This window comes from Aegilops tauschii, chromosome 5 (assembly GCF_002575655.3).
Source record: "Aegilops tauschii subsp. strangulata cultivar AL8/78 chromosome 5, Aet v6.0, whole genome shotgun sequence".
NCBI classification, from domain to species: domain Eukaryota; kingdom Viridiplantae; phylum Streptophyta; class Magnoliopsida; order Poales; family Poaceae; genus Aegilops; species Aegilops tauschii.
Window position 1 is genome coordinate 500,301,466 of NC_053039.3, and position 27,766 is coordinate 500,329,231.

The 27,766-nt window shown below is 46.1% G+C and overlaps 3 protein-coding genes, 2 long non-coding RNA genes and 12 other non-coding genes across 19 annotated transcripts; 1 reads left to right on the forward strand and 16 right to left on the reverse strand.

Annotated features, from left to right (window-relative positions):
• Window positions 1-1,823: 1,823 nt before the first annotated feature.
• LOC109763811 (uncharacterized) lies at window positions 1,824-3,128 on the reverse strand. Its single transcript, XR_002233008.4, has 2 exons — window positions 2,940-3,128; window positions 1,824-2,122 (listed from the first exon to the last, which is right to left on the reverse strand). It is a non-coding gene; the product is annotated as an uncharacterized lncRNA (long non-coding RNA).
• LOC120965622 (small nucleolar RNA SNORD18) lies at window positions 2,229-2,309 on the reverse strand. Its single transcript, XR_005758666.1, has one exon. It is a non-coding gene; the product is annotated as a small nucleolar RNA SNORD18 (small nucleolar RNA).
• LOC120965633 (small nucleolar RNA Z105) lies at window positions 2,396-2,462 on the reverse strand. Its single transcript, XR_005758677.1, has one exon. It is a non-coding gene; the product is annotated as a small nucleolar RNA Z105 (small nucleolar RNA).
• On the reverse strand, window positions 2,524-2,610 carry LOC120965780 (small nucleolar RNA SNOR75). Its single transcript, XR_005758803.1, has one exon. It is a non-coding gene; the product is annotated as a small nucleolar RNA SNOR75 (small nucleolar RNA).
• LOC120965789 (small nucleolar RNA SNOR75) lies at window positions 2,719-2,806 on the reverse strand. The gene has a single exon (XR_005758812.1). It is a non-coding gene; the product is annotated as a small nucleolar RNA SNOR75 (small nucleolar RNA).
• A 6,307-nt stretch (window positions 3,129-9,435) lies between the features above and the next one.
• Window positions 9,436-10,702, reverse strand: LOC141020551 (uncharacterized). Its single transcript, XR_012183200.1, has 2 exons — window positions 10,549-10,702; window positions 9,436-9,744 (listed from the first exon to the last, which is right to left on the reverse strand). It is a non-coding gene; the product is annotated as an uncharacterized lncRNA (long non-coding RNA).
• Window positions 9,839-9,919, reverse strand: LOC120965621 (small nucleolar RNA SNORD18). The gene has a single exon (XR_005758665.1). It is a non-coding gene; the product is annotated as a small nucleolar RNA SNORD18 (small nucleolar RNA).
• Window positions 10,018-10,084, reverse strand: LOC120965634 (small nucleolar RNA Z105). The gene has a single exon (XR_005758678.1). It is a non-coding gene; the product is annotated as a small nucleolar RNA Z105 (small nucleolar RNA).
• Window positions 10,146-10,232, reverse strand: LOC120965778 (small nucleolar RNA SNOR75). The gene has a single exon (XR_005758801.1). It is a non-coding gene; the product is annotated as a small nucleolar RNA SNOR75 (small nucleolar RNA).
• Window positions 10,328-10,418, reverse strand: LOC120965791 (small nucleolar RNA SNOR75). The gene has a single exon (XR_005758814.1). It is a non-coding gene; the product is annotated as a small nucleolar RNA SNOR75 (small nucleolar RNA).
• Window positions 10,703-11,599: 897 nt separating the features above from the next.
• LOC109763812 (large ribosomal subunit protein eL42z/eL42y) lies at window positions 11,600-14,049 on the reverse strand. Its single transcript, XM_020322674.4, has 4 exons — window positions 13,911-14,049; window positions 12,177-12,356; window positions 11,952-12,026; window positions 11,600-11,866 (listed from the first exon to the last, which is right to left on the reverse strand). The coding sequence occupies exons 1-4, from the start codon at window positions 13,911-13,913 to the stop codon at window positions 11,807-11,809; spliced, it is 318 nt and encodes a 105-aa protein (XP_020178263.1). The 5' UTR covers window positions 13,914-14,049; the 3' UTR covers window positions 11,600-11,806.
• On the reverse strand, window positions 12,516-12,587 carry LOC120965662 (small nucleolar RNA R66). The gene has a single exon (XR_005758698.1). It is a non-coding gene; the product is annotated as a small nucleolar RNA R66 (small nucleolar RNA).
• LOC120965637 (small nucleolar RNA Z105) lies at window positions 13,351-13,416 on the reverse strand. Its single transcript, XR_005758681.1, has one exon. It is a non-coding gene; the product is annotated as a small nucleolar RNA Z105 (small nucleolar RNA).
• Window positions 13,480-13,565, reverse strand: LOC120965784 (small nucleolar RNA SNOR75). The gene has a single exon (XR_005758807.1). It is a non-coding gene; the product is annotated as a small nucleolar RNA SNOR75 (small nucleolar RNA).
• On the reverse strand, window positions 13,673-13,760 carry LOC120965787 (small nucleolar RNA SNOR75). Its single transcript, XR_005758810.1, has one exon. It is a non-coding gene; the product is annotated as a small nucleolar RNA SNOR75 (small nucleolar RNA).
• A 79-nt stretch (window positions 14,050-14,128) lies between the features above and the next one.
• LOC109763801 (putative F-box/kelch-repeat protein At3g17280) lies at window positions 14,129-24,235 on the forward strand. Of its 3 annotated transcripts, none has more exons than XM_073498256.1 (3): window positions 14,129-15,433; window positions 16,358-16,441; window positions 23,690-23,785. In XM_073498256.1, the coding sequence occupies exons 1-2, from the start codon at window positions 14,227-14,229 to the stop codon at window positions 16,426-16,428; spliced, it is 1,278 nt and encodes a 425-aa protein (XP_073354357.1). In that variant the 5' UTR covers window positions 14,129-14,226; the 3' UTR covers window positions 16,429-16,441; window positions 23,690-23,785. The 3 variants fall into 3 exon arrangements, with proteins under 3 accessions (XP_073354357.1, XP_020178253.1, XP_020178255.1); XM_020322664.4 differs by lacking the exon at window positions 23,690-23,785 and adding an exon at window positions 16,600-16,847; XM_020322666.4 differs by lacking the exon at window positions 23,690-23,785 and adding an exon at window positions 23,952-24,235 and having other exon boundaries at window positions 14,131-15,433.
• Window positions 24,236-24,911: 676 nt separating this feature from the next.
• LOC109763800 (serpin-Z2B) lies at window positions 24,912-27,213 on the reverse strand. The gene is made up of 2 exons (XM_020322663.4): window positions 26,729-27,213; window positions 24,912-25,817 (listed from the first exon to the last, which is right to left on the reverse strand). The coding sequence occupies exons 1-2, from the start codon at window positions 27,137-27,139 to the stop codon at window positions 25,032-25,034; spliced, it is 1,197 nt and encodes a 398-aa protein (XP_020178252.1). The 5' UTR covers window positions 27,140-27,213; the 3' UTR covers window positions 24,912-25,031.
• Window positions 27,214-27,766: the final 553 nt, after the last annotated feature.

A 27,766-nucleotide genomic window follows, 5' to 3' on the forward strand; every position in this document is an offset into this window, starting at 1 on the left:
GGTGTTAAGAGTGCTGCTACTGCGGGTGATTGATCACCATGACATGTTTTTTTCTCTTATTATTTTCTTTTTTGGCCGTGTGCATCCTGGATGTTCTTACGCGTCTTGTTGGTGCATAGGCTGGGCGTAATTGGTATCTACTTGATATTAATATATTCCTCTTTAAAAAAATCTTTATCCATTAGGCTTAATAAGCTATAATAACATATACAAGCAAAATTAGTAACAACTAGGAACTAGTTGGGAGATTAGCACATCTGGAACTGTACAACTAGGAAGAAATAGGCAAAGTGCCACAATATGAAAGTAATACGAATGTTACTTTAATTCGTGCTTATGTTTAAGAAAACATACATGTCCTTTCGGTGCATGTTACAGGGCAAAAATAGGAACAAAAATACGATTTCTTGCACCTGCCATCTAAACACTTACATGCAATACATAGATCCTCAACTTTAATTAATTGGTCTCCTTGATAATAGTATCTCCATCCAGCTATCTCTCACGTAGCCATGCACATGAAAGTTTTCATAGTTTACTTATTGTACTCTTTCCTCCAAACATGTATGTGTAGAGCCTTAGCTTCTTCACAAGGATTAGTGTTGTTACTCGTTTGTTTATCTCCTGAAATAAATGCACCAGTCTCTCTTTGACCCGCGCGCTTTGTATTATGAACAACAAAAACTAGCTGTTCATCATTGTAGCTTGGCCGCACGTACTCTAATGTATATGCAGCATATTTTCGGACAACACCAACTTCAGGCGAAACATTAACTTGACTGCCATCCTCATGTGAAGTCAATTAAAAAGATTCCTTCCATTTTTTTCAGCCCATGTGTATTTTATGTGAATAACAATTCCATGTAGAATCAAACTTATTTAATTCTGGATAGGCAAACTATTTTCAATAGCACTGCCAATGATATAATTCACATATCTGAATAGTCTGCACTATCTTAGTTAACTGCTCCAAATTCCGTGCATTAGAAGAATGGGAGAATCCCTGACCAAACTGCGTGCAAGGGTGAACTGATTGTTATCTTCAGCGGAGCATCCAGCATCTTCACAAATTGTGTGTGATCAGTTTTGTTAAATGAACAAACAAAAAGCAATAATAATAAAGAAAATAAGGACATGTCCTGCAATCTAGTATTTGGCAGACGAAGTGACAAGATTGTGACAATGTGATGAATCTTTGCAACAAAAGGGAGTACTTATATATGCATTTGACATTCAAGAATATGAGCTATTAAACCAAAAATGGAATAGTAAAGTTAAAAGACTAAGGGCCAGTTCGCTGTGGAAATAAGTTGCCCCCTCCTTACTTATAGTAGGCTTATAAAATGAAATTTTAGGTTAAGCTTCTAGAATAGCTAGGAAAGGGGCAGCTTATTTCCACACCCTGCCATAGGCCAAAAAAAACTAGCCCTAAGCATGTTCCCTGAGAAATGCTTCAATCGTCCACATGGGTGTAATAGAATGGATTAAATCAGACTCATCGTCTGTGAAATAGCAGCAAATTTAGAGAAGCTGAAAATGACAATAACTTTGCCATCAGTTCTTGGAGCCATGATGTTCATCAGTTAGTGTTTTATTCAAACCGACCACCATTGTTGATCTCCTCCAATTCATTCCCATGTCTAAGATCAAATTACCGCATGGTGCTTAAGCAATAAAATCAAGATCAGTTGTTTAACTGAGGCTCCAATTCACTGGCAGCTACCAATGCTGGAAGTGTCACTGCAGAGAAAAGGAGCTGCATCACACTGCAAACAGATAAAATAACTGACAACAAATGCAGGGCCAAAAGGCACAATTCAGAGTACCTCAAAGATAATAGGTGCATAAAATTCAGTCACAAACACATATAATCCTCACATTACATAAAACTCAGTCCTGGAACATAGCCAGACTAGTATTAAACAGCTAAACACAGGTAAAGCAACTTCCACAGCCACAACCGCAAAACAAATCAGGAATCACTCGGACAATGCCATCATCCCTCAGAGTTCCGCTGCCTGGATGTAAGATGATGCTTCCCCTCCCTCCAAGGCACCTACTTGGATCGCTGCCTCATCTTTCGGCGCTTCCTCTTGAGCCTCCTCATCCTCTTCTTCTTCCACTGCACATTATCACAAAAATGCAGATCATCAGTACAAATTGCATAGTGCTAGATGCGCAGGAACATGAGATAATTCCACATGAAAAGAGAAAGTAGTATGTGATTTAGAATCAGAAGATTGAGTGTTTCACTGGATATCATCACATGATTCTCAGAAACACGGACCAATTGTTCTTCATCATGTTCCAAAACTGCCAATTTGGCATGGCGAAAAGAGAACTACTAAAGAAGGTCATACCTATCTACAAACTAGATCTGCAGTCGGGTTGACATTCAGAATGAGTAGGAGGATTTTATCATCAAATAGATCAGACGCCATTTGTCTTCCTCATCATGGCAACCGACGCAACTGATCTAAAGAAAGAACAAATCTAGGAAAAACACTGGCAAAGAAAACACAGTTCTCTCAGACAAATGCCTCGATTGTCCACATGGTGTAATAGAATGGATTACATCAGACTCGTCATCTGTTTTCATCATCACAGAGAACTATGCACAAATGAAAACAGCAAAAAAAACGCATAAATCTGGCTAACATAACTAGAAGCAGTAATTATATATCATAGAGCAAGCAAATCTGGTCGAAATAGCAACGGTTCTCTCAGACAAATGCCTCATATTGTCCCCACGGTTGAATGGAATGGATTGAATCGGACATCTAATCAGTGTTGATCATCACAGAGAACCACTACCTACGCAAGCGAGCGGCAGCAACAGCAAGAACGAACGCTCGGTAAGCACTAGCACATGTCTAGATCTACCACGGTCGGGACGCAGATAACAGCAGGCGAGGTAGAAGACGGGCGGCAGTACGAACCTTGGCCCTCATCGCGGCGGCGGTGTCGGCCTCGCTCTCCGGTTCGCGGGGATGGCGGCGGCGGGAGTGTGTGGACGAACACCCTAGCGGCGGGGGCTCTCGTTAGATTGTTGGCGGCGGGGGCTCTCGCCTCGTACTTATACGGGCTGGGTGCTGAAGAGGGGGGAAACCCTAGCGGGGTTGGACGGGTGGACGGCTGGGATCAGCCAATGAACGGCGTTCTTATCCGATTAGTTGCTCTGGTATGGGCCTGTTGGGCCTCCAAACAACGCCTAGGCCCACGCTAACATTTGACTGGACTTGATTTCCTAAAGGGAGGAAAAAGAAACTTGACCAGTCTTTACTTTATTCTCTTGTTTTTTTATTTTACTACTAGAACAATGCCCGTGCGTTGCAACGGGATATAAATATTCTAGCACGTTAGCTTGTGATTTACCTGTCAATAATAATGTGATTGTGTAAATAAATGTTCATAAAATTCTGACCATGAATTACCTTATATTTTGATTAGAAGATTGGTAAATAAATTAAAGTGGAGTTGATTCAGAAGGTAAGTAAATTAAGGTGATTGATTATCATATACATGGAAGACTGGACGAAGGGTTGGTGGAAAGAAATATGAAATGTGAACCTTACGTTCTTTTTAAGTACTAGTAGAGATTTAAAAAAAAAGAATAGCATTCCTTTTCCTGCCAGGCGGAGTGATTCGTCCAACATTCCCTTTTTCTAATGATCATTCCTTGAAAACCGTCTTAATCGTCTCATCTTTTATTGACTTGTCAAATAAATTTTATTTTCTTTGGTAAGTCAATAAGTGATTACAAAATAAAATCACGGGCAAGATTTGTTAAATATTTATTTACACAATCACATAATATGAAGATGTAAATTATGAGATAATGTATTGTAATATAATATTTATGCCCCGTAGCGACGCACGGGGAAATATCTAATTTTACTAGAAAAAAGACTAATACATTGTGATGGCGCTGGTGCGCAACTGTTGGTGCAGCACGATTCAGGATTAATTATACTATTTTTAACACAATATAGACGCAAGCGCTCATATATATACGCGCATATACTCACCCCTATGAATGCACACACGTATACCTTTTTTTTTGCGACAACATAGAGCACCTCCGAAAGATTGAGTCGGCATACTATCTACATTTTACAAAGTCACCATTGGCGCCTATCCAGGATATATATGCGAGCAGCAAGACTTGAACCCTGCTGGGTTAGGGATATCACTGTCCTCCTAACCATCCAACCACATGTTGGTTCGCCACGACTAATCATACTGGTGTAGCCAAGTCTTATTTAAAAACTAGGGAGGAAACTTTGTCCTAGTTGAACAACACGTTGCTGCGGTCTGATGTAGTTGCTACTCGTTTGTTTCTAAAGTACCTTGTAATCAAACTACTTGTGATGAGAACAAATCGATAAAGTATCTTGTAATCAAACTACTGAGATAATTTGTACCTTCTCTCCATACCCATGTATCATCAAGTAGCCTCTTAATGTAGTTTCCCTTTTCCCGCTTTGAAGCAAGTCTACGAAAAAATGATGTATTCCGATCTCCATGAAGCAACCAATTAGCTCGTCCTCTCTATAACCAAATCAATTCTTCTTGGTACAGAAGATTTTCAATATCTAGCCTACAAAAAAGAAGATTCTCAATATTTGAAAATCTTTTTTATCCCTAATCTCCCTGTCGAATCACTTTGTCTCCATTTTAAGGTCTTTTTTTAGCTTCGATATCCTCTTATTTGGGCCTTTCAGAACCTCCCGATCCCTCTGGTGTAGATCTTTATGAACAGCCTTGGTACGATCAGACAAGGATGGCCCCACACTAGCTAGCTTGCTCTCTCCCAAGCCAATTGGACTACCGCATTAACGGTTTCTTCACACAGCCAACGGGCTTCAAACTGTTTTCGGGCCTTCGGTTGTTGAGAAAAACAGATTTAGAATAATTCTTATGAAGGAGAATAGGTCAATGGTTTGAATGGACATGGTGCTCATGAACCAATGCATATGGCAATTTATCTGCACACGCCTCATTACTTAGTGATACCTTGGCTCCAGGTGAACTGGTCACCAATAACAGTGGTCTATTGAAGTCCACACAACCTCTGAAATTATGCATCAACTGTTGAGGTCGAACATTACCACCCTCCTTCTCACTTGCCACCAATCTCTGATTAAAATCACAAAAACTAACCATGGACCAGCCACATTACATTCCACAAGTATGTCCAGGACAGGTGCTTCCGATCCCAAGTTGGTTGTCCATAAAATCCTCAAGCGCCATGAAGCATTATTTCCACCCATAACAATTCCATCAATAAAGTGTTTAGAAGAATAATTCAACATCACTTCATTAGACTGGTTATAGAACAGGACAAGGTTCCCCGAGCAACCATCACTCTCAACAATATGAGTAAAATCAACCCTAGTTTAACTCTCAAATCAATTGCACTCGCTTTGTTCATATGTGATTTATATAAGAAAATCACATATGCTCTCACACTCCCTTGGAGGTCCAAGAGCTCTCAAACTGTCGTGGATGAAAGCATCCCACGACAGTTCCAATCTAAGGTTTTCATTGTGCCTGGCTGTCCTTCTCACCTGAGGCCACCAATCCATCATTAGCATTGCAGTCAATTTCCGTCCATCACTTCCCTTTAGTTTAATTTTGTTTGCATTTTTCCGAGGCCCACAAACCTTTTGTCTAGTACGTTTGAACCAAAAAAGAGTTAAAATACATGGTTTAGTCCACACTACGAGAAAGTGGCCGAACCAAAATAAGCCACCTGATTTTGAAAATTCGACAAGTGCTTTAAGGTGACTTTGGTGTCCTTCCAACACCATCCTTCGCGTCGTATTGTCCATGAATCTTGCTTCCATGATGTACATATCCTCTTCTCCAATCTCCACAACCTTCAGTCCTGTGGATTTAATTGTTGTGTACGAGCTTGCGTCATTGATCCTTGTGGGATTACGGTCGTAGGTGTAGCAGGGGCTGTAATGGTAGAAGAGGTGTCCCCATCACTTAGTTTGGGGCAGGTGTTGGTGCTTTTTTAACACAGTACACATGCATGCGCTTATATATATACGCATACACTCATCCCTATAAACATATACACGCATACCTTACTCCTATGAGCATCTCGGAGAGACTAAGCCGGCATATCATCTTGAGATTGACGAAGTTACCAAAGGCGCCTCGTAGTTGACTGAAACGTCTCTTCCTACTGAATGTGCATCACCAAAAATCCTGAAATAAATTCAAGAATAAATGCGAGCACCAGGACTTCAACCCTGCGGGCCTGGGGATACCATTGTTCACCTAACAATCCAACCACAGGTAATTGGTGTTACTATGTACAGATTTGGGGTCATGATGTCCGGATAGCAGATTGTGGAGCCTGTATTTTTTGTTTCTATAATAGCCGTGGGACCTCAAAGGTTTATTTCCATCCGGGGCAATCGCCGTGTCAGTTAATGAGGGGGGGGGGGGGGTAGGGGAGAGAGATGAATTGGTCACAGGTCAATGGTTTTAACTTTCTACCTCATGTTCAAATAGGGGAAATTCTTCACCCGGCCTATCCAGCATGTGGCATCCGCCGCCTCTAGCGTGCGGACGCATGTCATGTGTGGACCCTCCACACCGCTCTGTCTTTTTTCTTATTCCCACACATGGTCGACCTTTGTTGAGAAAAAAAACTACAACAAGACCTCTGTTGCAAAAGTTTATGCTCACGACCTCTATTTTTGCAAAAAAAGAGCTTCTACAACATGACCTATGTTGCAATGATAGACAATAGAAAAAAAGAAAAATGAAGAGGCCAAGCACAACAAGGCTCATGTTGCATAGATAGGAGGAAGAAAAACATGGGTTGAGGCTTTTTGCAATTAGTCCGTAGTTCGAGGCCTTTTGCAACAGGTCCTCTGTTCTAGAGAGACGGGTGCAACTACATGCTTGTTGCAACTTCCTTTGCTCACGTGAAGAAGATGTAGTGACTTTCTTTGTCTTAGTCCGACGGCTATGGATGTGGACAATCTTTTCCATTGCTTAAACCGGCCAACGCCTAGCATGGCCCATAAAATAATTCCCGGTGCCTTTCAAGCCTATGCAACTCGTATGGAACACACTTTCTACTCTTTTGACGTATGGATTGTCTCATTGTTTCTAGAGGAAATGAATTTGGAATTGAGAGGCATGGAAGAGATTGATATTTCTCAGTTGAGAATTGATGACATGAAGGTACCCTGCTGCCCACCGCATTGCATGGTTTTGTGTGGGCCCATAATATTTCAGCACCTATAAATGAGCTTAGTTTGGGCATCATGACATTTATGTGGGGCAAAACAACTTATTTGTCGCGTCATAGGCTCTCACCGGTTCCACGCCTCCCAACTATAACCATTCACAAAGAATTAAGCATACAACCAACCTATTATATCAAGTTGTGCTGAGAGCAGAGCATCTCCAATAACTGCCCTATAATAGGGCACCAAAATTTGCTTGAGGTGGGATACAAAAAGGTGTATTTTAGGGCACGAGAAAATGAGTGTTTCCAAAAGTTACCCTAAAATGGGGCACTAAATAGGACACCATTGCTCCAACAGCGGCCATAAAAATAGGGCAGCCGCACCACATCTTTCTTCTCCACATATGGATAGAATTTAAACTTTGCAAGATTTCCTTGAGTGTTTTCTCCACCAACAGCTGATCACAAAATTCAACTACTAAATTTGAGTGTCTTCTCCACCAACGGCTGCTCACAAAATTCCACTACTAAATCCAAATTTAAAGGGATGACCGATAAAATCAAAGTAGATACTAAATTTGAATGTCTTCTTTTAATTTCTTTGTATTGCACACAACTACACACCAAACTGACCTGGGATACAATCTCAGCGAATAACAAACGAAATTGACAAGTTCCTTTGTAACTTTCTTCAGAAAAAGGAACACTGAAAGTCTGAAGTTTCTGAAAACTAACACTGCATCTTGGCCTCGTACACTTTCTTCACAAAAAGGAACGCTGAAAAACCGAACTTTACTGATGAATTCAATCGGGGAAAGCAGCGGCGCATTCCAGCAGCACCTCCACGACCCGTACAAACTCCAGCAACACATTCTGCAGCACCACCACACAAACCACTAACTAGCCACCAGGCTTCCATTTAGCTTTGTACTCCCTCTGTAAACTAATACAAAATCATTTAGATCACTAGAGGGAATATATGCCAAAGGAGTTTGGAAGAGGGCTAACTTGTTTTTATTTGGAAACGCAAAGGTGAATCTAACTTCCTTTTTTTTTTGGCAAAACAAAATAACTACACTATCGTGCTGCAATCAGCAACAAAATTGGTCCTACACAGACAATTCAGCTCAATTCACTCCATTAAAGAATTTCAAGTCATAGTACTGAGAAATTTCCACTTTAAAGGAACCGAAACATCCCCACCATGCAACCCGGTAGAAATGCATTTCTACTACTCCCTCTGTTCCTAAATATAAGTCTTTTTAGAGATTTCAATGCAGACTATATACGGAGTAAAATGAGTGAATCTACATTCTAAAATATGTCCATATACATTTGTATGTAGTTCGTATTGGAATCTCTAAAAGGACTTATATTTAGGAACGGAGGGAGTATATGAAACGATCCTACATGCTCAGCCCACAACAACGGGAAGCGCCGATCCGCACTAGCCCGGGGTCACCACAATTGCATTCGAGAACTTAGCCTCTGGCCTCGACGACGATATTGGAGAAGGCGTCGGAGCGTAAGCCCTTTGTCTGGATGTCCTGGCAAAGCTCCGCCACCACATGGAGCTCGCTCAGCTTGGCCATGGTGTGGCCGGAGCCGAATCTTGCAGGGACAAAGACCAAATCGGACTCAGGTAAGAGGGGACGGGATGAGGGGCGTCAGAGTTGGGGAGGCATCAGCCGGCGGTGATGCTCGCAGGAGCAGAGGCAGGAAGGGCGCGTGGGAAACACCCAACCGACGGTTTTGCCACAGCAGCCCAAGTGTAGAGTTGGGGGAGGCATCAGCCGGCGATGATGCTCGCAGGTACAGAGGCTGGAAGGGCGCATGGGAAATGCCCATAGCAGCCCAAGTCTCAAATCTGCAGTACTGTTTTATATTTTTGGGCAGCCCTGAAAAATTTGGAGCAAATTTTACATTAAGGGCAGCTATTGGAGCATCCTTTTTTGCCTAATGCTCCAAGTTGATGGTGAGTATAGGTGTTTACACAAATCATCGTTTCAATACGGATGCAAGTCTTACAACAATAGTTTCAAGCACAATTGAAAAATCTGTCAGGCAGATTAACTGTCCTACACAATCAGAAGCAATTTGCTTGGCTTTATCATTTCTAATACATGCATTGTAATATTTCAACCATTCAGAAGGCATAACAGATATTAATCATCTAAAATTTTAGAAACATATAGCATCATCGCATCACAAAAAAGATGAGACGCCGCAAAATTAATAGGTGCATAAAATTCAGTCACAAACACATATAATCCCCACATTACATAAAACTCTGTCTTGGAACATAACCAGACTAGAATTAAACAGCTAAATTGGACATAACACAGGTTAAACAGCTTCCACAGCCATAGCAGCAAACACGCCAGGAATCACTAGACCATGCCGTCATCCCTCGGTGCCTGGCAGCCTGGATGTAGGATGATGCTTCCGCTGCTCCAAGGCGCCTACTTGGATCGCTGCCTCATCTTTCGGCGCTTCCTCTTGAGCCTCCTCATCCTCTTCTTCTTCCACTGCAAATTACAGTAACCATGCCGATCATGAGCATAAATTGCATAGGTGCTCTATAGGAGATGCAAAAGGAACACAGAAAGTACAACTTGTTCTGGAATCAGAAGATTGAGTGTTTCATTGGATATCATCACGTGATTTTCAGAAACACGGACCAATTGCTCTTCATCATTTCCCAAACTGAAGTCAATTTCAAAGGCAAACAGGAAAAAAACGATGATAAGATATCTAAAGAACTAGCTAAGCAAAGTATAGATCTGCAGTGGGTTTGACATTCAGAATGAGTAGGAGGATTTTATCATCAAATAGATCAGACGCCAATTGTCTTCCTCATCACGCCAACCGACGCAGTTGAACGAAAGAAAGAACAAATCTAGGAAAAACACTGGCAAAGAAAACACTGTTCTCTCAGACAAATGCCTCGATTGTCCACATGGTTTTATAGAATGGATTACATCGGACTCGTCATCTGTTTTCATCATCACAGAGAACCACAAACAAACACGCGCAAAAAATATCAATTCAGTCAACAGAAACTACATCCTAGTATCTCTCAGAATAAGCAAATCGAACTAGAATAGCAGGTTCTCTCGGACAAATTTGCCTCATTTTTGTCCCCACGGTTGAATGGAATGGATTGGATCGGACATCTAATCAGTGTTAATCATCACCGAGAACCACTAATTACGCGAGCGAGCGGCAGAAACAGCAGGAACGAACGCTCGATAAACACTAGCACATGCCCAGATCTACCGCAGTCGCGAAGCAGCTAACATCAGGGGAGGTGGACGAGAGGCAGTACGAACCTTGGCCCTCATCGCGGCGGCGGAGTCGGCCTCGCTCTCCTTTTCGCGTCGTCGGCGGCGGCGGCGGAAGTGTGTGGACGAACCCGATCTCCGTAGATTGTTGGCGGCGGGGGCTCTCACCTCCTACTTTATAGGGGGGTAGGGTGCTGGGAAGGGGAAACCCTAGCGGGTGGACGGCTCGGATCAGCCACGGGACGGCGTTCTGATCCGATTCGGTTGGGCTCTGGTTCGTAGGCATAATTGGGCCTCCAAACCAACGCCTCGGCCCACGCTCACGTACAAAGATGATGAGTCTTCTGACACTCAAAAAAATAATTAGTAGATAATGAGTATTCTCACCCCTAAAAAAAAATTAAAAAGATAATGAGTATTCTCTTCACCTTTTTAAACAAAAACTGGATATTCTCGCCTGATCAGTTCTGCTAAAACGATTGTCTCAAAAAATAGTTCAGCTAAAAGGAAAAAAGAATTTATCAAAAAAAAAAAAGATGATGAAAAGCACTCATTGCTCGACTGATTGATATCTCCATGTGTTGATGTAGTTTTGTCACACTTCATGAGAAGATCTTATTATAGCTATTTGTCTGAACCATTTTTTACTTTACTTGGACACGGTTTGCCTGAACCTTAAGGGGTTGAATTTTGCACCAGCATATGGCCCTCCATATTGACCAGATCGCAACAAATCGTTTACAGCGACAAGGTGGAGATAAAGGAATTGATGAGAACGCAGAAACATATATGTAACAACAACATAAAAAGACAATCACAGCCCTCAGAATTCATAATTGCATAAGATTCACTCATGCGAACATATATAGACATAAAACTCGCCAGAGAAAACCTCATACATCAGAAACAGCCCATAAGACAGCAAGCATAGACCTCACTTAGATTCATTCCCTCGGGATTAATCACAAACCATCTCACTGACACTGTCCACACTTAGGCATTTTACCAGTCCTGCCTAGATAAGTTATCATATCTGTCCACCAACAGCATATAAACAGCAGCAGCGAAGGTCAAATTATACCAATCGGTGCACAGGACATTCATGTCAACAGTATGGCAGCACCTCAGATTAAAAGGGGATTCAAGCCACAAAAGATCATTTTGCCAAGTCGGTCCTTGCTCAAATGCCAGATAAAGGGGTTTGGATACATTAGAAGGTCTGGTCAATTCAACTCATAACATCAAAAACATCAAGACAAGTAGTAATAGTTCTTGACCACAACGACTCCAGATAGGTGAAAGCAATCTAGAAGAGAGACGTTCCCTTGCCCTTCTTGTCTCCACCGATCTCAAAATGCTTGCACCGCTGCACATAGGAATAAAGACAGACTGAGCAAAGCACAATGGAATGAAAACAAATGTTCAGTCAGTTCATCAGGAAAGGAACAAACCTTGATGGCGCGCTGGGAGTAGTGCTTGCAGCTCTGGCACTGCAGCTTCAGCACAATCTTCTTGGTGGTTTTTGCCTGAAGAAAAAGGTCACAAAATCATCATTGCACAACTGGCTTTAATCTCTATCTGATTTTACACTAAACAGACACACCATAAGTAGATGGCAATAAAATTGATAGACAAATCAGATCGATTGACAATCACACGCAAAGATGTTGCCGTACCTTCTTGTGGAAAACGGGCTTGGTCTGACCACCGTATCCCGACTGCTTCCTGTCATAACGACGCTTTCCCTGGGCAGACAGGCTGTCCTTACCCTTCTTGTATTGAGTGACCTTGTGAAGCGTGTGCTTCTTGCACTCCTTGTTTTTGCAGTAGGTTTTCTTGGTCTTCGGAACGTTCACCTATTTAGCATTCGCAACAAAACTAATGTTAAAACAGGGTTTGTGTGAAACTGCATACAGTTTCAGATGACACTGCAATAGCTAAAAAGTAGCTCTAGAAACAAGTTCAGTAAATGTTCAAGAAATACTCAGAAAGCCACTAGTACAATAAACAATTAGGTCCTCAGAAACATGCTTATGGTTGTCATCACAAGGATAATCAGGTCTCAAATATTTCATGCCATCATAGGACCCCTTAATTAAAATAGCAAACATTAAACAGTAAGAATTGAAATTGCAGCATTACTTGCATAACAAAAATAATATTATCACGTGGTAAGAAAGAAGTAATTAATGGTAGATGGTCTGCTCGGGGCAATACATGCAAATAATGGCTGTAAGTTTAGTTTTAGGTTAGCTAAGTACACAAAAAGTTCGGATGTCAAACACACCAAACAAAATCACTAATATTCCACAATATGGCCAACCGCAGTGGGTTTTAGATGTATCATGTAATATGAAGTTGCATGAAGCACGTTCACAATATTACAGAATGAAAGATGCATAAATACAAACTATAGTCGATCTAAACACAAAATAAAAACTAGATTAGACTTGTTTCTGACACGACGAGCTATCCATTTCATCTTTGGAAAAAGGCCAGCTGCCTGATATAAACTAGTACACCAGTTTACATATTTAAAGCACATCTCATACACAGTAACTAGAAACCTAGAGCAGTACTAAATTAAGGTAAAATACAGCTCATCGGTGCACAAAAATGCAGTGTGCACATAGAGAATATAATTCAATTCTGTGCTTTTAGAAATCAGAAGCATCGAGTGTTTTATTGGACATCATCACATGGTTTTCAGAAACATGGACCAATTGTTCTTTATCATTTCATTTTCCAAACTGAAGTTAATTTCATAGGCAAAGAGGAAACAACTATTCTATGGTATCTACACAACTAGTTCAGCAAAGCAGATCTGCAGTCGGTTTGACCGTTTGACATTTAGTATGAGTAGGACGATTCATCATCAAATAGATCAGACAACAATTTCCTTCCTCATCATGCCGGCGACACAATTATACAAAAAAACAGTGGAGAAAATGTGCTAAGGAAATGGCTAAGCAAACAATGTTCCCTCAGACAAATGCCTCGATAGTCCACATGGGTAACTGAATGGATTACATCAGACTCGTCATCTGTGTTCATCATCACAGAGAACTACCAAAAAAAGCGCTCTAATCTCACATAATAAGCACATGGTAGAATTCAAGCAGCAGCAGCAGCAGCAGCAGCATGACAAGGCAAAAGCATAACACAGCCAGTGTTCTCTCAGACAAATGCCTCGTTTTGTCCCCATGTTTTAGTGGAATGGATTGGGTCGGACACCTAATCGGTGGTGATCATCACGGAGAACCCACAAGCACCAGCGCGTGAGCCGCAGAGAAAAATAGGCAACAATTGGTAAACACGAGCGCATCTACCGCAGTCGCAAAGTGATCCTCTAGCAGGAAATCGCATCCTAAGGTAGGTGGACGGGGGAGGAGCACAGGCGGGGTACAAACCATGGCGGCGGCGGCGGCGGTGCGGTGCTCGCGCTCGGTCGGTTAGCGTCGTCGTCGTCGTCGTCGGCGGCGGAAGCGTGTGGAAGATTGGCGGCGGAGGCTCTCGCCTCCTTCTTATAGGGTTTGGGTGCTGCGGAGGTGGACGGCTCAGATCAGATCGGCCGCTGCACGCAGTGATCCGGTCGCGTCTCTGGTTGGTGGGCCTAATGGGCCGTCAAACCGACTCCTAGGCCCATGCTCACATAGGATGAGATGACGGGTCGGCAGCTCTGTTCTGAACTTCTCATCGGTTTTCCAGAGGAGTTCGCTGGGCGAGATGACCTGCGGCGGCCTCCCCGGCTCGCCGGCGCCGGCGCCGATGCCGGCGGTGGCGGCCCCGCTGGAGGACGAGAACCTCCTCCCGGAGATCCTCGTCCGCCTAGCCCCACTCCCATCCGCCCTCCCGCGCGCCTCCCTCGTCTGCAAGCGCTGGCGCCGCCTCGTCACCGACCGCCGCTTCGTGCGCCGCTTCCGCGCGCACCACCTCGGCGGCCCGCCTCCGCTGATCGGCTTCTTCGAGGAGGTCACCCGCAAGCCCGACCCCCACAACCCCGCCCCGGGCGACCCCAACGTCCTCTCCTTCACCCCTATCCTGGATCACCCCGACCGCGTCCCGGTCGGGCGCTTCTCCCTGCACCTACACGACGGCCACGGCCGCTCGAACATCGGCTGCCGCGACGGCCTCGTGCTCCTCATCTACCCGGCGGGCTTCGACATCGAGGTCCTCGTGTGGGACCCCGTCACCGGCGACCAGCACCGCTTCCTCATCCCCTGGGTGATCGACGACGGCCAGGGCACCGAGATCTTAAACGGGGCGGTCCTTCGCACCGCCGGAATCCTCGACGATCGCCCCTTCCGGTTCCAGGCGGTCTTGACCGGCGTCGACGGGCAGAACAAGCGGCTGTTCGCCTGCGTTTACTCGTCCGAGACCGGCAAATGGGGCGATCCAATCTGGGTATCCGCGGATTTTACGAGCGGCGTAACCACCATGATTGAGATGCGTGTTTCCAGTACCATGGTTGGGAATTCCCTCTACTGGTCCCTTTGCTCAATTGGTTGGGAGGTAGCTGCCATCCTTCAGTTTGATTTGGATACACAACACCTGGCTGTCATACACTTACCCTGCTTGGGTAAGTGTAGTAGGAATGGCAGCCGGACCTTCCGGGCTGTGCCCGTGGACGGCGGTGAGCTTGGCGTCCTTGAGCTGTTTGACGCCAACCTCCAGTTGTGGAAAAGGAAGATCGACCGTGACGGTGTTGTTTCATGGGTGCTGGAGAAGACTATTGGATTGGAGGAACTTCTTTATATAGATAAAAGGAAAATGGGCCCAATGATGCTCGGGTATTGCGAGGACAATAATGTGGTGTTTATATGGACATATCACGGTATTTTCATGGTCCAGCTTGAGTCACTGGAAGTGTACAAGCCTCCCATACAGACATTTTACTGTTTGGTTCATCCATTCACAAGTGTCTACACTGCAGGTAATAACTAAGTAATTTTCTATAATTGATTGATGAAAAGTTTTTCACATCCTTGTTGTTAGACTAATAATACAAACTAAATGTCTGTCAACTGTTTTTTTGCTGCTCAATGGGCTATTTGAATACATAACCATATTGTTCATGATAGTATTATTATTATGATTGTCTAACTATGTGGTTCATGTCAGAGGTAGCAAGCATTTTGTGTTAAGTCTATTTGATGAAAAAAATATTGTTATGCAAAAGCCATATGATGCCAGTGATTTACTTTCCCTCGAGATTAATACCAGCTGGAAACAGGAAAACTAAGCTTGAACCAGCTGCGACAGTGAAATGCCCAATTGGGTAGCTCAATTGTCACATCTAAAGGCTTAAAACTAGGGATCCCTTAAAACTAGTTATATCCTTTGGTCCATTTTTTGTTTATAGTGATCTTGCTAACCTAAATCCATAATAAAAGCTTGGTTTGGTCTTGACAAGATAATAGTTCATTTTTATCACTTATTGAAGATTCGCAAGCGTCAGAGTCTATTTGTACCAGAGGATAAATGAATTGAGTCTGTTTTATCTTTTCAAGCTAAAGTTATTTAAATATGAATTGTCGTTATTTCTTTGTTCTTAAAATTTATTGGTTTGAATACATTATACATTGTCAACTTCAGATAACACAGGGCAAGCTTAAGAATAACTCTTTCTGATCAGCTAATATTATGGGCATGCCATTGCGTTTTAGGAGGTTACTTAGTATATATACCGTTCTCAGAAATATTCTTTGCAAGGCAATAGATGTGCTTTTGTGTTTATCTGTTCCAATGTTGAAAAATGTGTTTTTCCTCTTTCAATTTTGTCTTGTGTAAATATCTCATTGTTATCCCATCATATCTTTGGTCTAAATATCATTGGTTATTTGGCTTATGCTTGTAGACATGGGCATTGGTGGTGAGCCTGATGAAGACAAACTTCTGTGCAATGCAATGCATAAGGTGACTTTATAACATTGGTTTACAGGTAATGTAAGCTTATCTTCGTATTTTTAGTTGAGGGATCATAACTGTTACTTTTTGTTTTTGTTACGGAAACGTCCCCTTTCCATCCAGCGGCCTTGCTACCAGTTTGTCTCCTCCCTAGTGCTACTGCTCTAATGTTTGGTTGTTTCCTCCCTATAGATTCTCGTATGACTGATGACTTTGGAAATTTCCATTCCCGTCGGGTCCTATTGTGATTCGAAAGTTGTCACCTTAATGTAAATATTTGATGAGTAGCAATACCAAGCATTTGGCTTCAAAGTTCAAACTTCCTTTATGTATACACACTTATAACTACGCCCTTTCACATCGATGCTCATTTTGAAAGGCTACCATACATGCCTATTCGTGGACTAGTGATTGCTATGAGAGCATGTGGTCATTTAATCTTATACTAGTATGTGTCTTGTTGTTTGCACTTGTAGTTTACGGACATAAGTGTTCTGTTTAGATATTATTTTGGTATATATCCATGTCGATCTCACTTGCATTTGTAATGCTGCAAGTGGACGATGGCTCCCCAATGTTGGACTCGCTCCCCACGCTCCTCTCCCACCCATCCCCGCGCGCCAACTGCTCGCTCCGACGGCCGGCGGCCACTCTCCCGTGCGCAGGCTGCTCGACGGCCGGCGGTCACCCTTCCCCAGCCCCACCTGACGGCTGACAGCCAGAGAAAGCCTCTCAACTCCCCTGCGCTGGCTCCAGTCCGCTACCCGGCAGATCCCGTCCGGCCTCAGAGGATCTCGAGCCGGTTGAAGATGGATGGACGCACGCGGCAGCTCACTCACTCCAACTCTCCCACCCAGCGTTCAGCCTCTAATGCGGCCCCTAAGCACCACAGGATTCCCTGGTAGCTGGTGGGTAGATGCTTCTGGTGCCTTTCCGTCAGGCACGTTAAAGCTGGATGCACGGGCAAGATTTGCTGCAACCATTGTTGGCTTCCTAGTCACATCACTTCCAAGTGCCCAACTCGCGAAAGCTCTTCCCTAGTGGACGCCTCATGAGCTGCGCATCCCTGCCGAGCTCACACTCGCAATTCTCCCTCCAGCCGGCAGCGCAGCCACCCCCATGGCGCACTTCCCTCCGCATGCCAGCACGTGCTTCCCTGGCGAAATCGAGTCATATCCGACTAGGGGGCGCTGCGTGGTCTCGCGCACTGTCGTCATGGAAACCCTGGAGGCTGACTTCAAGGGCCGTGCTCTTCTCGCCTCGGTCCACGGTGCTCGCCCCGCTGTGTTCCCTGAGACCGTCGTGCAGGCCCTCGACCAGTAGTGTGGGGGTGTCGAGGCAGTTTGTGCGGGTGGAGGTCAATCCATTCGGCGGATTTCTGCATCACATTCGCTTCGGTGGCGCTTTGCGACTCCGCCTTCCGCTAGTCCGGGTAACTCTGCTGCAAAGGGGCGCGCTTGGGTTTCAGGCGTTGGCATCGCAATGCTCAGGCCTCCAGCTCCAATCTCGAGTTCCTCTGCAAGGTGGGCATCGAGGGCCTCCCCGCCAATGCTTGGGAATGGGGGGCGGTGAGCCAGCTCATGAACCACCTCGGGGGTCAACTGGTGGAGATATTGCCCGTGCAGGACCGCTGACAACTGGATGTCACTGCCTGGCTGCACAACCCCGTGTTTAGGAGTATGACTTTGAGGTGCCGGAGCCGGTAGGGCTGCCCAACACCGCCGACCCAGATGATTCCTCCATGTCGACGTTCCCTGCTCGTCCCATGGAGCGGCCCACGCTGGTCCACCCGCTTGTTCTCCATGTCCTGGAGGTCATTGACCGCACGCCGCTCCGCACTGACGTGCGCCCGAGGATCCAACCGAGGGATGACAGATATCTCACACGCCGGCATGACTACAGCAGAGAGATATGGAGGGGTCACGTGGACGACGCCGATCGGGGTCACGCTCCTTGCTCTGGCGGTCATCTCTTTGCTGCGAGGGCTGTATCGGCATAGCGGGCGATTGGGGCCGCCAGCGGGCGTCAGGCGCACTCCGTTCGGCAGGTGGCATACCGTGCAGTGACAACCGATGACCCACACCGTGACTCAGCTTGTGCTCGCTGTCGCCCATGGACGGCTACACGCGCTCTACTCTCGACCGGTCTCAGCCTACGCTCAGCGTGCCGGTGGCTGCCAAGCCCCTGCTGGTGTACTCGCGAAGGCTCAAATCTGCGCAAACAATGGATAAGGCCACGGGCTCGGCCAGATCGCTGGGGCCTCTTTCAGCACCTGGGTCGCTGCTCTCCAGTTTATGTCTCTCACCCAAGGCTTCCATTCTTGGGCAGAGACCTGTAGCCACGGCGCCCTGCCGCTGCCGGAAGGAGTTGCCGACGGGGTTCACTCCTCGATGCAGCACACGCCTGTCTGCCAAGGATGATGGCACTTCCAAGGGCCCGTATCACCGCGCGCAATCAGTGCCCCTCAAGTGCCTCGGCATCATTGTCCAGGAGTAATCAATCACACCTTCCGCTATGGATGAATACCTACGCCTCTTCTCCAAGCCCCTGGCGCCGCAACACATCAAGGCCTTGGTTGCCCTCTTTGATCCGGATGGGGCATCATTGGAAGAACCTCCTTCGCTGGGCTTTTTGGCGCTGGTCATCCCAGAAGTGGAGCTGGGCACGACGTAGGCGTGTCGACCGCTCAACAACTGCATCTCACTTTGGTTTCCATGGCTGCCGACCTGAAGGTGCTTGTGTGAATGTCAGGGGGCTGAATAACCCCGCCTGTAGGAATGCATCCGTATGTTTGTGCAATCGTTGAATGTGGCATGTGTGTGTTTCCAAGAATCCAAATTGGTGGTGGTTGATCACTCGGTCGTTGCTCACTCCCTGGGTAGGGAATTCGATGCCTTCTTCTATCTTCCTGCGATAGGCACTCGGGTGGCACCATCATTGCTTGGCGCTCGGACAGGATGCACATCTCTGATCCCATTCTTGGCGAGTTTTGCATCACTGTCAAGACGCGCTCTTTGGCGGACAACAAGACCTAGCCGACCACGGCGGTTTACGGTCCCCAGCTCAGCCCTGACAAAGAGAGGTTTCTGTTTGAGTTAAGCCAACTGGGGTCCTCGATCCACTTGCCGTGGATTGTATGTTGTGATTTTAATCTGGTCACTGAGGCGATGGACAACAACCGTGGCAGGACGAACCGCAGGACATGCCACTGCAAGGGAGGCGCTACACGTGGTCCAGTGAGTAGGAGGATCCCACTCTTGTTAAGCTCGATCGGCTGTTCTTCTCTCCGGAGTGGGAGGACCTCTTCCCCGTCAGCAATCTTGTGGCACTGAGCTTCTCCGTCTTTGATCATTGTCCCCTGCTCTTCGTCAACCCCTCGCTCCAATCGCTTTCAATTCGAGCACTTTTGGACTCGGATCCCTGGGTTCATGGAGGAAGTGGCCAAGGCCTTGCAGGCTAAGATTCATGCCGCCGACCCACTCTTGGTGTTGGATTTGAAGCTCAGAAATACAGCGAAGGCGCTAAGGAGTTGGGGCCAGCGGAAACAGAGTGCGCTCTTGCAGCTTCTCCAGGTGGCCCATGAAATTATCCTTCGGTTCGACTACGTGCAGGAGGCGCGGGCTCTTTCCCTGGATGAACGGCGGCTGCGTGCGTTTCTCAAAGGTCGCCGCTTGGCTCTTGCCTCTTTGGAATGTGTCTGGCTGCGGCAGCGCTCTCGTGTGCATGACCTGAGGGAGGGTGATGCCAATTCCAAGTACTTCCATATGAAGGCCAATGGAAGGAGGCGCAAGCAACTCGTCCCCGTGCTTCGAAATGGTGGCAGGGTGGCTTCCTCTGGCCAGGACAAGCTAGAGCACTTCTCAACACCATGGGCATGCAGGGAGCCCACACCAGGCGCATGGCGGTCGATCGGCTTCCCCTGCGTCGTCTCTCTCGATAGGAGGATGCGGCACTGGAGCAGCCTTTCTCGGCTGATGAGATCCGCTCGACGATCATGGACATGCCTTCAGACCGCGCGCCCGGGCCGGATGGCTTTGCGGACCTGTTCTTAAGTTTGCTGGGAGTTGATCGTGGGCGATGTCATCCGCGCGATTCACTGCTTACACCAAGGGTTCAACCAAAACATGGGATGTCTCAGTTCGTCCATCATTGTGCTTCTGCCTAAGGTTTCAACCACGACGGACATCAAGGACTTCTGCCTGATTTGTCTCATTCACGCCTTCGCCAAAATATGGGCCAAGCTGCTCGCTGGTCGCCTCGCGCCGCTAATGCCGGAACTAATCTCCCCGGCACAAAGTGCTTTCACCAGGATCCGGACATTCCATGAGAACTTCAAGCTAGTCAGGAATTCCATCTGATTTCTGCACCGCAAGAAGTCATCGGCCATCCTACTGAAGATTGATATCTCCAAGGCTTTTGACACCCTATCCTCGAAATTCCTCCTGGACATGCTTGCTTGCGGAGGCTTTGGCGCTGGATGGAGATCGTGGATTTGCAACCTGCTGTGCTCAGCCTCGTCTTCGGTCGCTATCAATGGGTCTAGGAGTGACTCTATCGGCATCGCACAAGGCGCCAGGCAGGGTGATCCCCTGTCGCCGACGCTTTTCATCCTGGCCATGGATGCTTTACATGGTGCCATACAGTGTGCCAAGGAGCACGTCCTTTTGGGTGACCTTGGCCTCCATGTGAAGGTTCCACGGGCCTCTTATCTTGGCTGATGATGCGGTGGTCCTCCTCAAGCCCACGGCGATGGATTGGCAGGTGATCTCTACGCTCCTGCAGCTCCTCGGCGACGCCTCAGGTTTGAAGATCAACCTGAACAAGAGCACTATCTCTGGGATCCACTGCAACGAGGAGTAGGAACACTTGGTGAACACTATTCTCCACTGCAGTCGGAAGCCCTTCCCGGTCGTGTACCTTGGGCTTCCCTTGTCCACTGGCAAACTGCGCCGGGCCGACTACCTGCCGATCATCGACAAATTCATTAAGAAGATGGGTGGCTGGCAACCTCACCTCCTGGCATCGAGCGGTCGGCTGGCACTGACGCCCTCTATGCCGAGGGTGCTCCCAGTCCACCTCCTCTCGGTGCTGCCCCTCCTAGCTTGGGTGCTCAAAATCCTCGATAGAAAATGTCGGGGCTTCCTGTGGAAGGGCAAGGAGGAGATCAGTGGCGGCCATTGTCTCCTGTCATGGTCCCGGTCTGCATGTCCACAGACAAGGGGGGGGGGGGTCCTGAACCTGCTTCGCTGCCGCTGGCCATGGCAGCGTTGGTCTGATTCTTCGCGGCCTTGGTGCCTTGTTCAGGACCTTGATGATACTGAGGCCACGGCTGTTTTCCACGCCGGGGCGTAGATTGTTCTCGGCCGCTGTGACAAGGCCCTCTTCTGGCATGACCACTAGCTACCAGGTGGGCTCTCGGTGCCAGATGTTGTCACAGTCCTTGCTTCCTTCGCCCGCCGATCCAACATCACCGTCAAGGAGGCCTTGCAGAACCACCGATGGGCGCAAGACCTACAGGGTGGTCTTTCTACGCTAGCGTTGGTGTAGTATCTCCGGCTTTGGGATATGGCTGCAGCCACCATGCTGGACGATGCACATCAGGACGTTGTCGTCTGGCGCTTCGAGACAGGAGTCATGTTCTCCACCAGCTCTGCGTACAGACTCTTCTTCATGGCTAATATGGACTTCGGTTTCGCGTCGGCGATCTGGAAATCCATGGCCCCGCCGCGACTTAAGTTCTTTATGTGGCTCGCTGTCCATGGCCGCTGCCTGACCGTCGACAACCTCGAGCGTCGAGGCTGGCCGAATCAGGGTGCCTGTGTTCTATGCGGTTATGCACAGGAAACTTGCATCCATCTGTTCGTGCATTGCAACTTTGCGAGAGGTTTGGACGCGCTTCAGAGCCTGGGCGGGAGCTTCTTTCCCGGTCCCTCATGGCGACGACAAGAGCATGGAGGACTGGTGGCTGCGCGCACAGAAAGCAGCTCCGAAACAGCTGAGGAGGGACTTTGATGCGGTGGCGATCATGGTTCACTGGTGCATTTGGAAGGAGTGCAATGCTCGAATTTTCGAGGCATTGCCATGGACCCAGCTGGAGTGGTGAGCATGATCATTGAGGACCTGAGAGCCTGGCGGGAGGCGGGCTGCTTCGCCACCATCGTGACTTTTTAGTTGGCTTGCAGGTGACGCCTGTCTGTGCTGGGCTTGTCACTGGCTCGGCTGGTGCCTTGCCTATATTTGGTTTATGGTGCTCTGTGGTCTTGTACTCTTTGCGACCTTCGTCGTGATGTATTATCTTACTAAAGATCGGCTTCGGCCTTTCGTCAATTTGCCATCAGTCTGTACTATAGTTTGGTTATGTATTCTGAAATACAAATAACTTGTTTTGTATTTGTGTGCACTATGCATCGTTTGGCCGTGATGATCGACATGCATGTGTTTCCATGCATTTGATGTTTTGAAAGTCAAATGTGGTCATAATAAGGGCTGGCGGGTCACTGTCCGCAGATGCTGTTGGTTTATCGACGAGTGAAATCATTTGTTAAGTTGTAGGCTGGAATTGTCCGAAGGCAGGCAGCCATATATAGTCCATAGGCACAACTGGTGATGCAAGCGAGTGCAAACACCAACCAATTATGTAGCAAACGGCACACACGCTACTTGCCCACTCCAGCAATTTGTTTGCCGGGCTTAAGCAAGTCGCCACCCAATATTTTCTGTAGCCAGTACACAGCAACGACCGCCGCAGACACTCTGCAATTGTTCAAACTTGTTCCCTCTCCATGGCTCTTCCAACTTTGCAGGCGCTCCACATCTTCAATCTTTAGGCACAGCCAATGGTTATCAAGTGCCTTTTCAAGTCTCGAGCAGTAGAGTTCGCAAAAAGGCTAAATACACTTCAAGATTACTTACCCCAAACTGTCACCATCGATAAATGAAGATACATAGCTCCACGTACAGAGGACCTTTTGGCAGTTGTCATAGCTTTAATGCTGTAGAGTGTTCGAAAAAGTAGTGTCTATTTTGGACCGAAGGAAGTATCTGTTTATATACAATGCACGCTCCCTTGCTCGAGGCTTCTACTGCATGATTTGGTTGATTTAGACTTGTTAATTAGTAGCTGGCTATTTCTTACAGTTCCGCCTTTGGGCCAGAAGGCAGCTGTATCTGCTTTCAACTCCATGAATCCATCGTATAGTCATATGCCCATGAGGCAGTTTTTTCTTTTCCTCCTTTTTGAACCTTCTCTGATTTAGTGCTGGTTTTGATTCCACTTTTGGAGGTTTGATATAAGCTCCGCAAGCAATACAAACTTTGACTTTTAATGGCTTTTGCATCATCAACCAGTGGTACAAAATTCGCTTGACAAGTGACTGTTCCGCAGGTATCTAGAGCTCTCATCCAGTTTCTGATTTTGATGCCTGCTTGTAATGATGAAGTTGATGTCTAGCAATGCAAGCGCTTTGACATAGTATAACTTTAATGGCTTTTGCCTAATCAAAATCAGTGGCACAATTGGTTTGACAAATGACACTGTTCTGCAGGTATCTAGAGTTCCTATTCGGGTTGCTGGGCAGCGGAATGGCTTACCGGTGCGGTGCAGGCTCCGTCCGTCTTCTAGTAGGCAGCAAGCATGTTCTGGTTAACTGCGAAGTAGACTTGTAGGATTGGTTGATTTATTTGTCCAGTTTGGTAACTTCCTTGCATACCTGAATAATTGTAGGACAAGCAGCAACTTGCTTGGACTCATGAATAAGGCAGTGGCATAGACTGTCAGCTCATGATCATGCATTCAACTGATTGGTCTCTTGGGTAACATTTGTGCTTATGCTCTGTGTTTGCATGTTGTATGCTGTGTGGAGACTTTGATCTCGAATCTCTGCTGGTGGTGGTACCAAAATGTTGTTGGATTGATTGGCTTAGGACGAGCTTCGAAATGTCTTCTTGTACAGCAACCCACAGCAGCGGCCACCGCCTTTTGCTGCCAGGTAGCGGCGGCGGCTGCCGTTCTAAGCATTGACATCCACTCCTATCAGCAGCTGAATGGCGTCCGGCTCCGGTTGTGGGACGATTGGTGGTTCAGTAGTTGGTGAGCCTTCGGCCCGTGCTTGGAAAATGGATTTTTTTTTCATTCAGCAGCACTGTTTATGTATTTGGTTCAGTTTGTCTCAAAAAAATGTATTTGGTTCAATGAATTGAGCAAAGAAAAGGTGGAGGGAATTCCATTTAATCTCACTTTTAAAGAAAAAAACTTTACCATCCACTTGGACCACTTTTTTGCAATGTTTGACAAGAATCTAGTTGCAATTTCATGTGTTTTGACTTTGACTTGAATGTGTTTTTTATATTCCTTTCAAAAACAAAAACAAAAACAAAGTCAAAATGAGTGTGTTGAACCACATCTGCCTCCCAAGCTTGCAGGTCTAGTATTTTGGGTCAAGGTGGTCCAATCCACGATACATAAAATTCCCACAAAAATAACATGCCAACATACAAGTGTAGAATTCATCAGAAGCATAGAACATTTATTGGATTTATTGCATGGGTAGCATGATTGATTGTCCAAACCCTCCCCTTACATGTAACAGCTGAGGCAAATGACAAGACACTTCAGAGCAAACACATTACGAAGATAGGAGGGGATTGACCACATGACCGATGAATAGAACCACACCGGAAGTGTCTTCCCGGATAAGGAAGAGGAAAGGGTGATCCACGATGAAATCCAAGACCGAGGGCGGCGGTGCTTGTCGCAGGACTACTTTAGCAATAGTTGTTGCTGCAGCCTCAGTTCCTGTTTCATTCACTTCGACAAATGCTTTGTGAAAAATGGATGAGATGTAGAGGTTCTGTGCCATTGGGGAATCCACCATCTCCGAAAGATCTGCTTCAGCACCGAATGGAAGTTGCAGACCCAAACCTTTGAGCAAATCAGATGCTTCAATTCCCAAGGATATCTTGAACTTGGGGAGCTTGAATTGCCTGAGTGCAACCTTCTGCCTTGGGATATGCTGCTCCAGGAACTCTGGTTCGGCACTCAACTTTTCTGCCAAGCTCCAGAGACCACTTAGTGCTTCTGGGAGAAGGATGTACATGGAGAACTGCCTCTTGTCCCCACCTTGCTTGTAAGGAAGCTTAAGCACCTTCAAGCCATCAGAAGAAGAAATGTATTGTTCTTCTGAGCTGTACATGAATGGTGTTTGAATTGAGCTCCCATCAAGAAGGTAGAAGTCGTCGCTTTGTGTTGCACGTGGATCAAACTGATCTGTCCAAGCTCCTTTGAAATAAAGGGCATTGCCAAGAACAAGTCTAGTGGTATTGTCAATAGATCCGGCGGGGAGAATATCTTTGATGAGACCGGTTGTGACTTTCTCTACCCATGAGTTCACTTGAGCAGTAACTTCCGCGGCCTAGACCAAGTCAAAATAAAGAAAGGTCAATTATGTTATGTGAATACATTGAAAGTACTATTGTGTCACCAATGTTTTAAAAAAAATCCTCTCAAAGTATTAAATATTATACTTGTGCTGAGAATACAAAGCAGAATACTAAGGTTTTTGCAAAGCATTTGTATATGTAGTAAGGTTTCACACACATAGTAAAATCATGACATACAACGACGGATGACAGAAAAGAATCATATGTGCATACGAAAATGATTAAATGGTCATCACAACATCTCGAAGCAATATTATGCAATACCTACGGGAGTTCAGCACATACAGATTGGTTATACATATTCCTATACGTACGCTACTCTAAGTACAACAAGCAACATGCCAGCACAACGATGAATGTTACCAAAGTATCGTAAATTTACGTAAACAACAACTAAAATTCAATAATTAAGTTGGACAAAAATGACAAGGGATTAATAAGTACTCCATGCATATTACAAGTTTGAGCTAGACAAAAATAAATTGTACAAGCAGCCTAAACGGTTTAAAGTATGATATATTAAGTCGAACCTATTTTATTTTACCCAACCAACCGAAATACTATATGTATGTACCTATAGAAAGTTGTAAATTGTTCTAAAACATCTAGTGTTAAAAACAGTGGTACAGAAATACCCACTAAATTTCAATGGAAAAGGACTGTAACAAATTTTGGAGGCTTAGTTAAATGTCAACATAAACACAGTACCTCTATATTACATCAGCACAAAACAAGCACTTTGAGAGAAACAATGGCATGCCATACTTCAGCCTCAACATAATTATGCCATAGATAACGGACAAATTCTTTTACTCTGTATTTGTTTGCTGGTAAAAACCTTGCCGTCATTTTGAGAAGGAGCAAGACAAGGAAGGGGGATCACCTTAGTTTGGAAGTCCACGGACTGGGCCTCGGCCTTGTACTTGCACACTGCGAGCTCCTGGAAGGATGGCTTGAGCTGCAGCGACGCGTCCACGAAGACGCCGTTGGCGAAGGCGACGCGCGGGCCGCCGATGTTGGACGCGTCGGCGAGGACGAACTGCACCACCTGCTCGGCGAGTGCGTGGAGTCCCTCAACCTCGCCTTCCCCCAGTGTAGCGGCGAGTTGGTTGCGGGTGGCGCCCCCCGCGCCAGCGGTGATGAGGCTTAGCGCGACATGGAGGGAGACTGGAGAGAATGCGGCATTGTTGACAGTAGACTCGGGGTTGGATGAGATAGCGGAGGCGAGGCGGAAGGCAAAGCGGGTCTGGTGCGCAATGGAGAGGCGAACGTCAGTGGCGAGGGTGGTTGCCATGGCTAGGATGGAGGTTCGTTGGGCTTTTGTTAGAGTTGAGAAAAAAAGGGATGAATGGGAAGTGTTGTTTTCATGGGTGAATTGTGGCTATTTAACAGGAGCCACATGCAAAGGTTCGAAGCATCTGCGTCATAAAGCAAGATAAGTGGTTTGTTGTCTCTTGTTTAATTAGTCATCGTTGTGTCATTTCGTATATATGTAAGAAACCTGAGCTTATCCTTTCTCAAGTTAGTGTGGCGCTTTCGGTCTGATCTTCCCGTACGTCTGAGTTCTGTAGAACATCGGATTTGTGGGAGATCACTACGCGCCTCGTAACCTTTTAACTGATCGTTTTAGAAGCATTGATCGTTTTCTTAAAATCACACAACTGATTAGCAATACTGAATTCCAAGCTTGAGATAGCGGTGCCAACCTGTAAAGTTGTAACTAGTAAAGAAGATGTGCATGGCATAGCATAATTAGGATTTGCGCCACACAGCTGGTTCGTAGTACTAAATTCCAAGCTTGAGATAGCTATACCCGTGTGTAAAGTCCTAACTAGAAAAGAGGATTTGCACAATATTGCATGACAAAGCCTAATTGGGATTTGCATGACTTGCCGTGGGGTGTGGGCTTAACTTGTCGTCA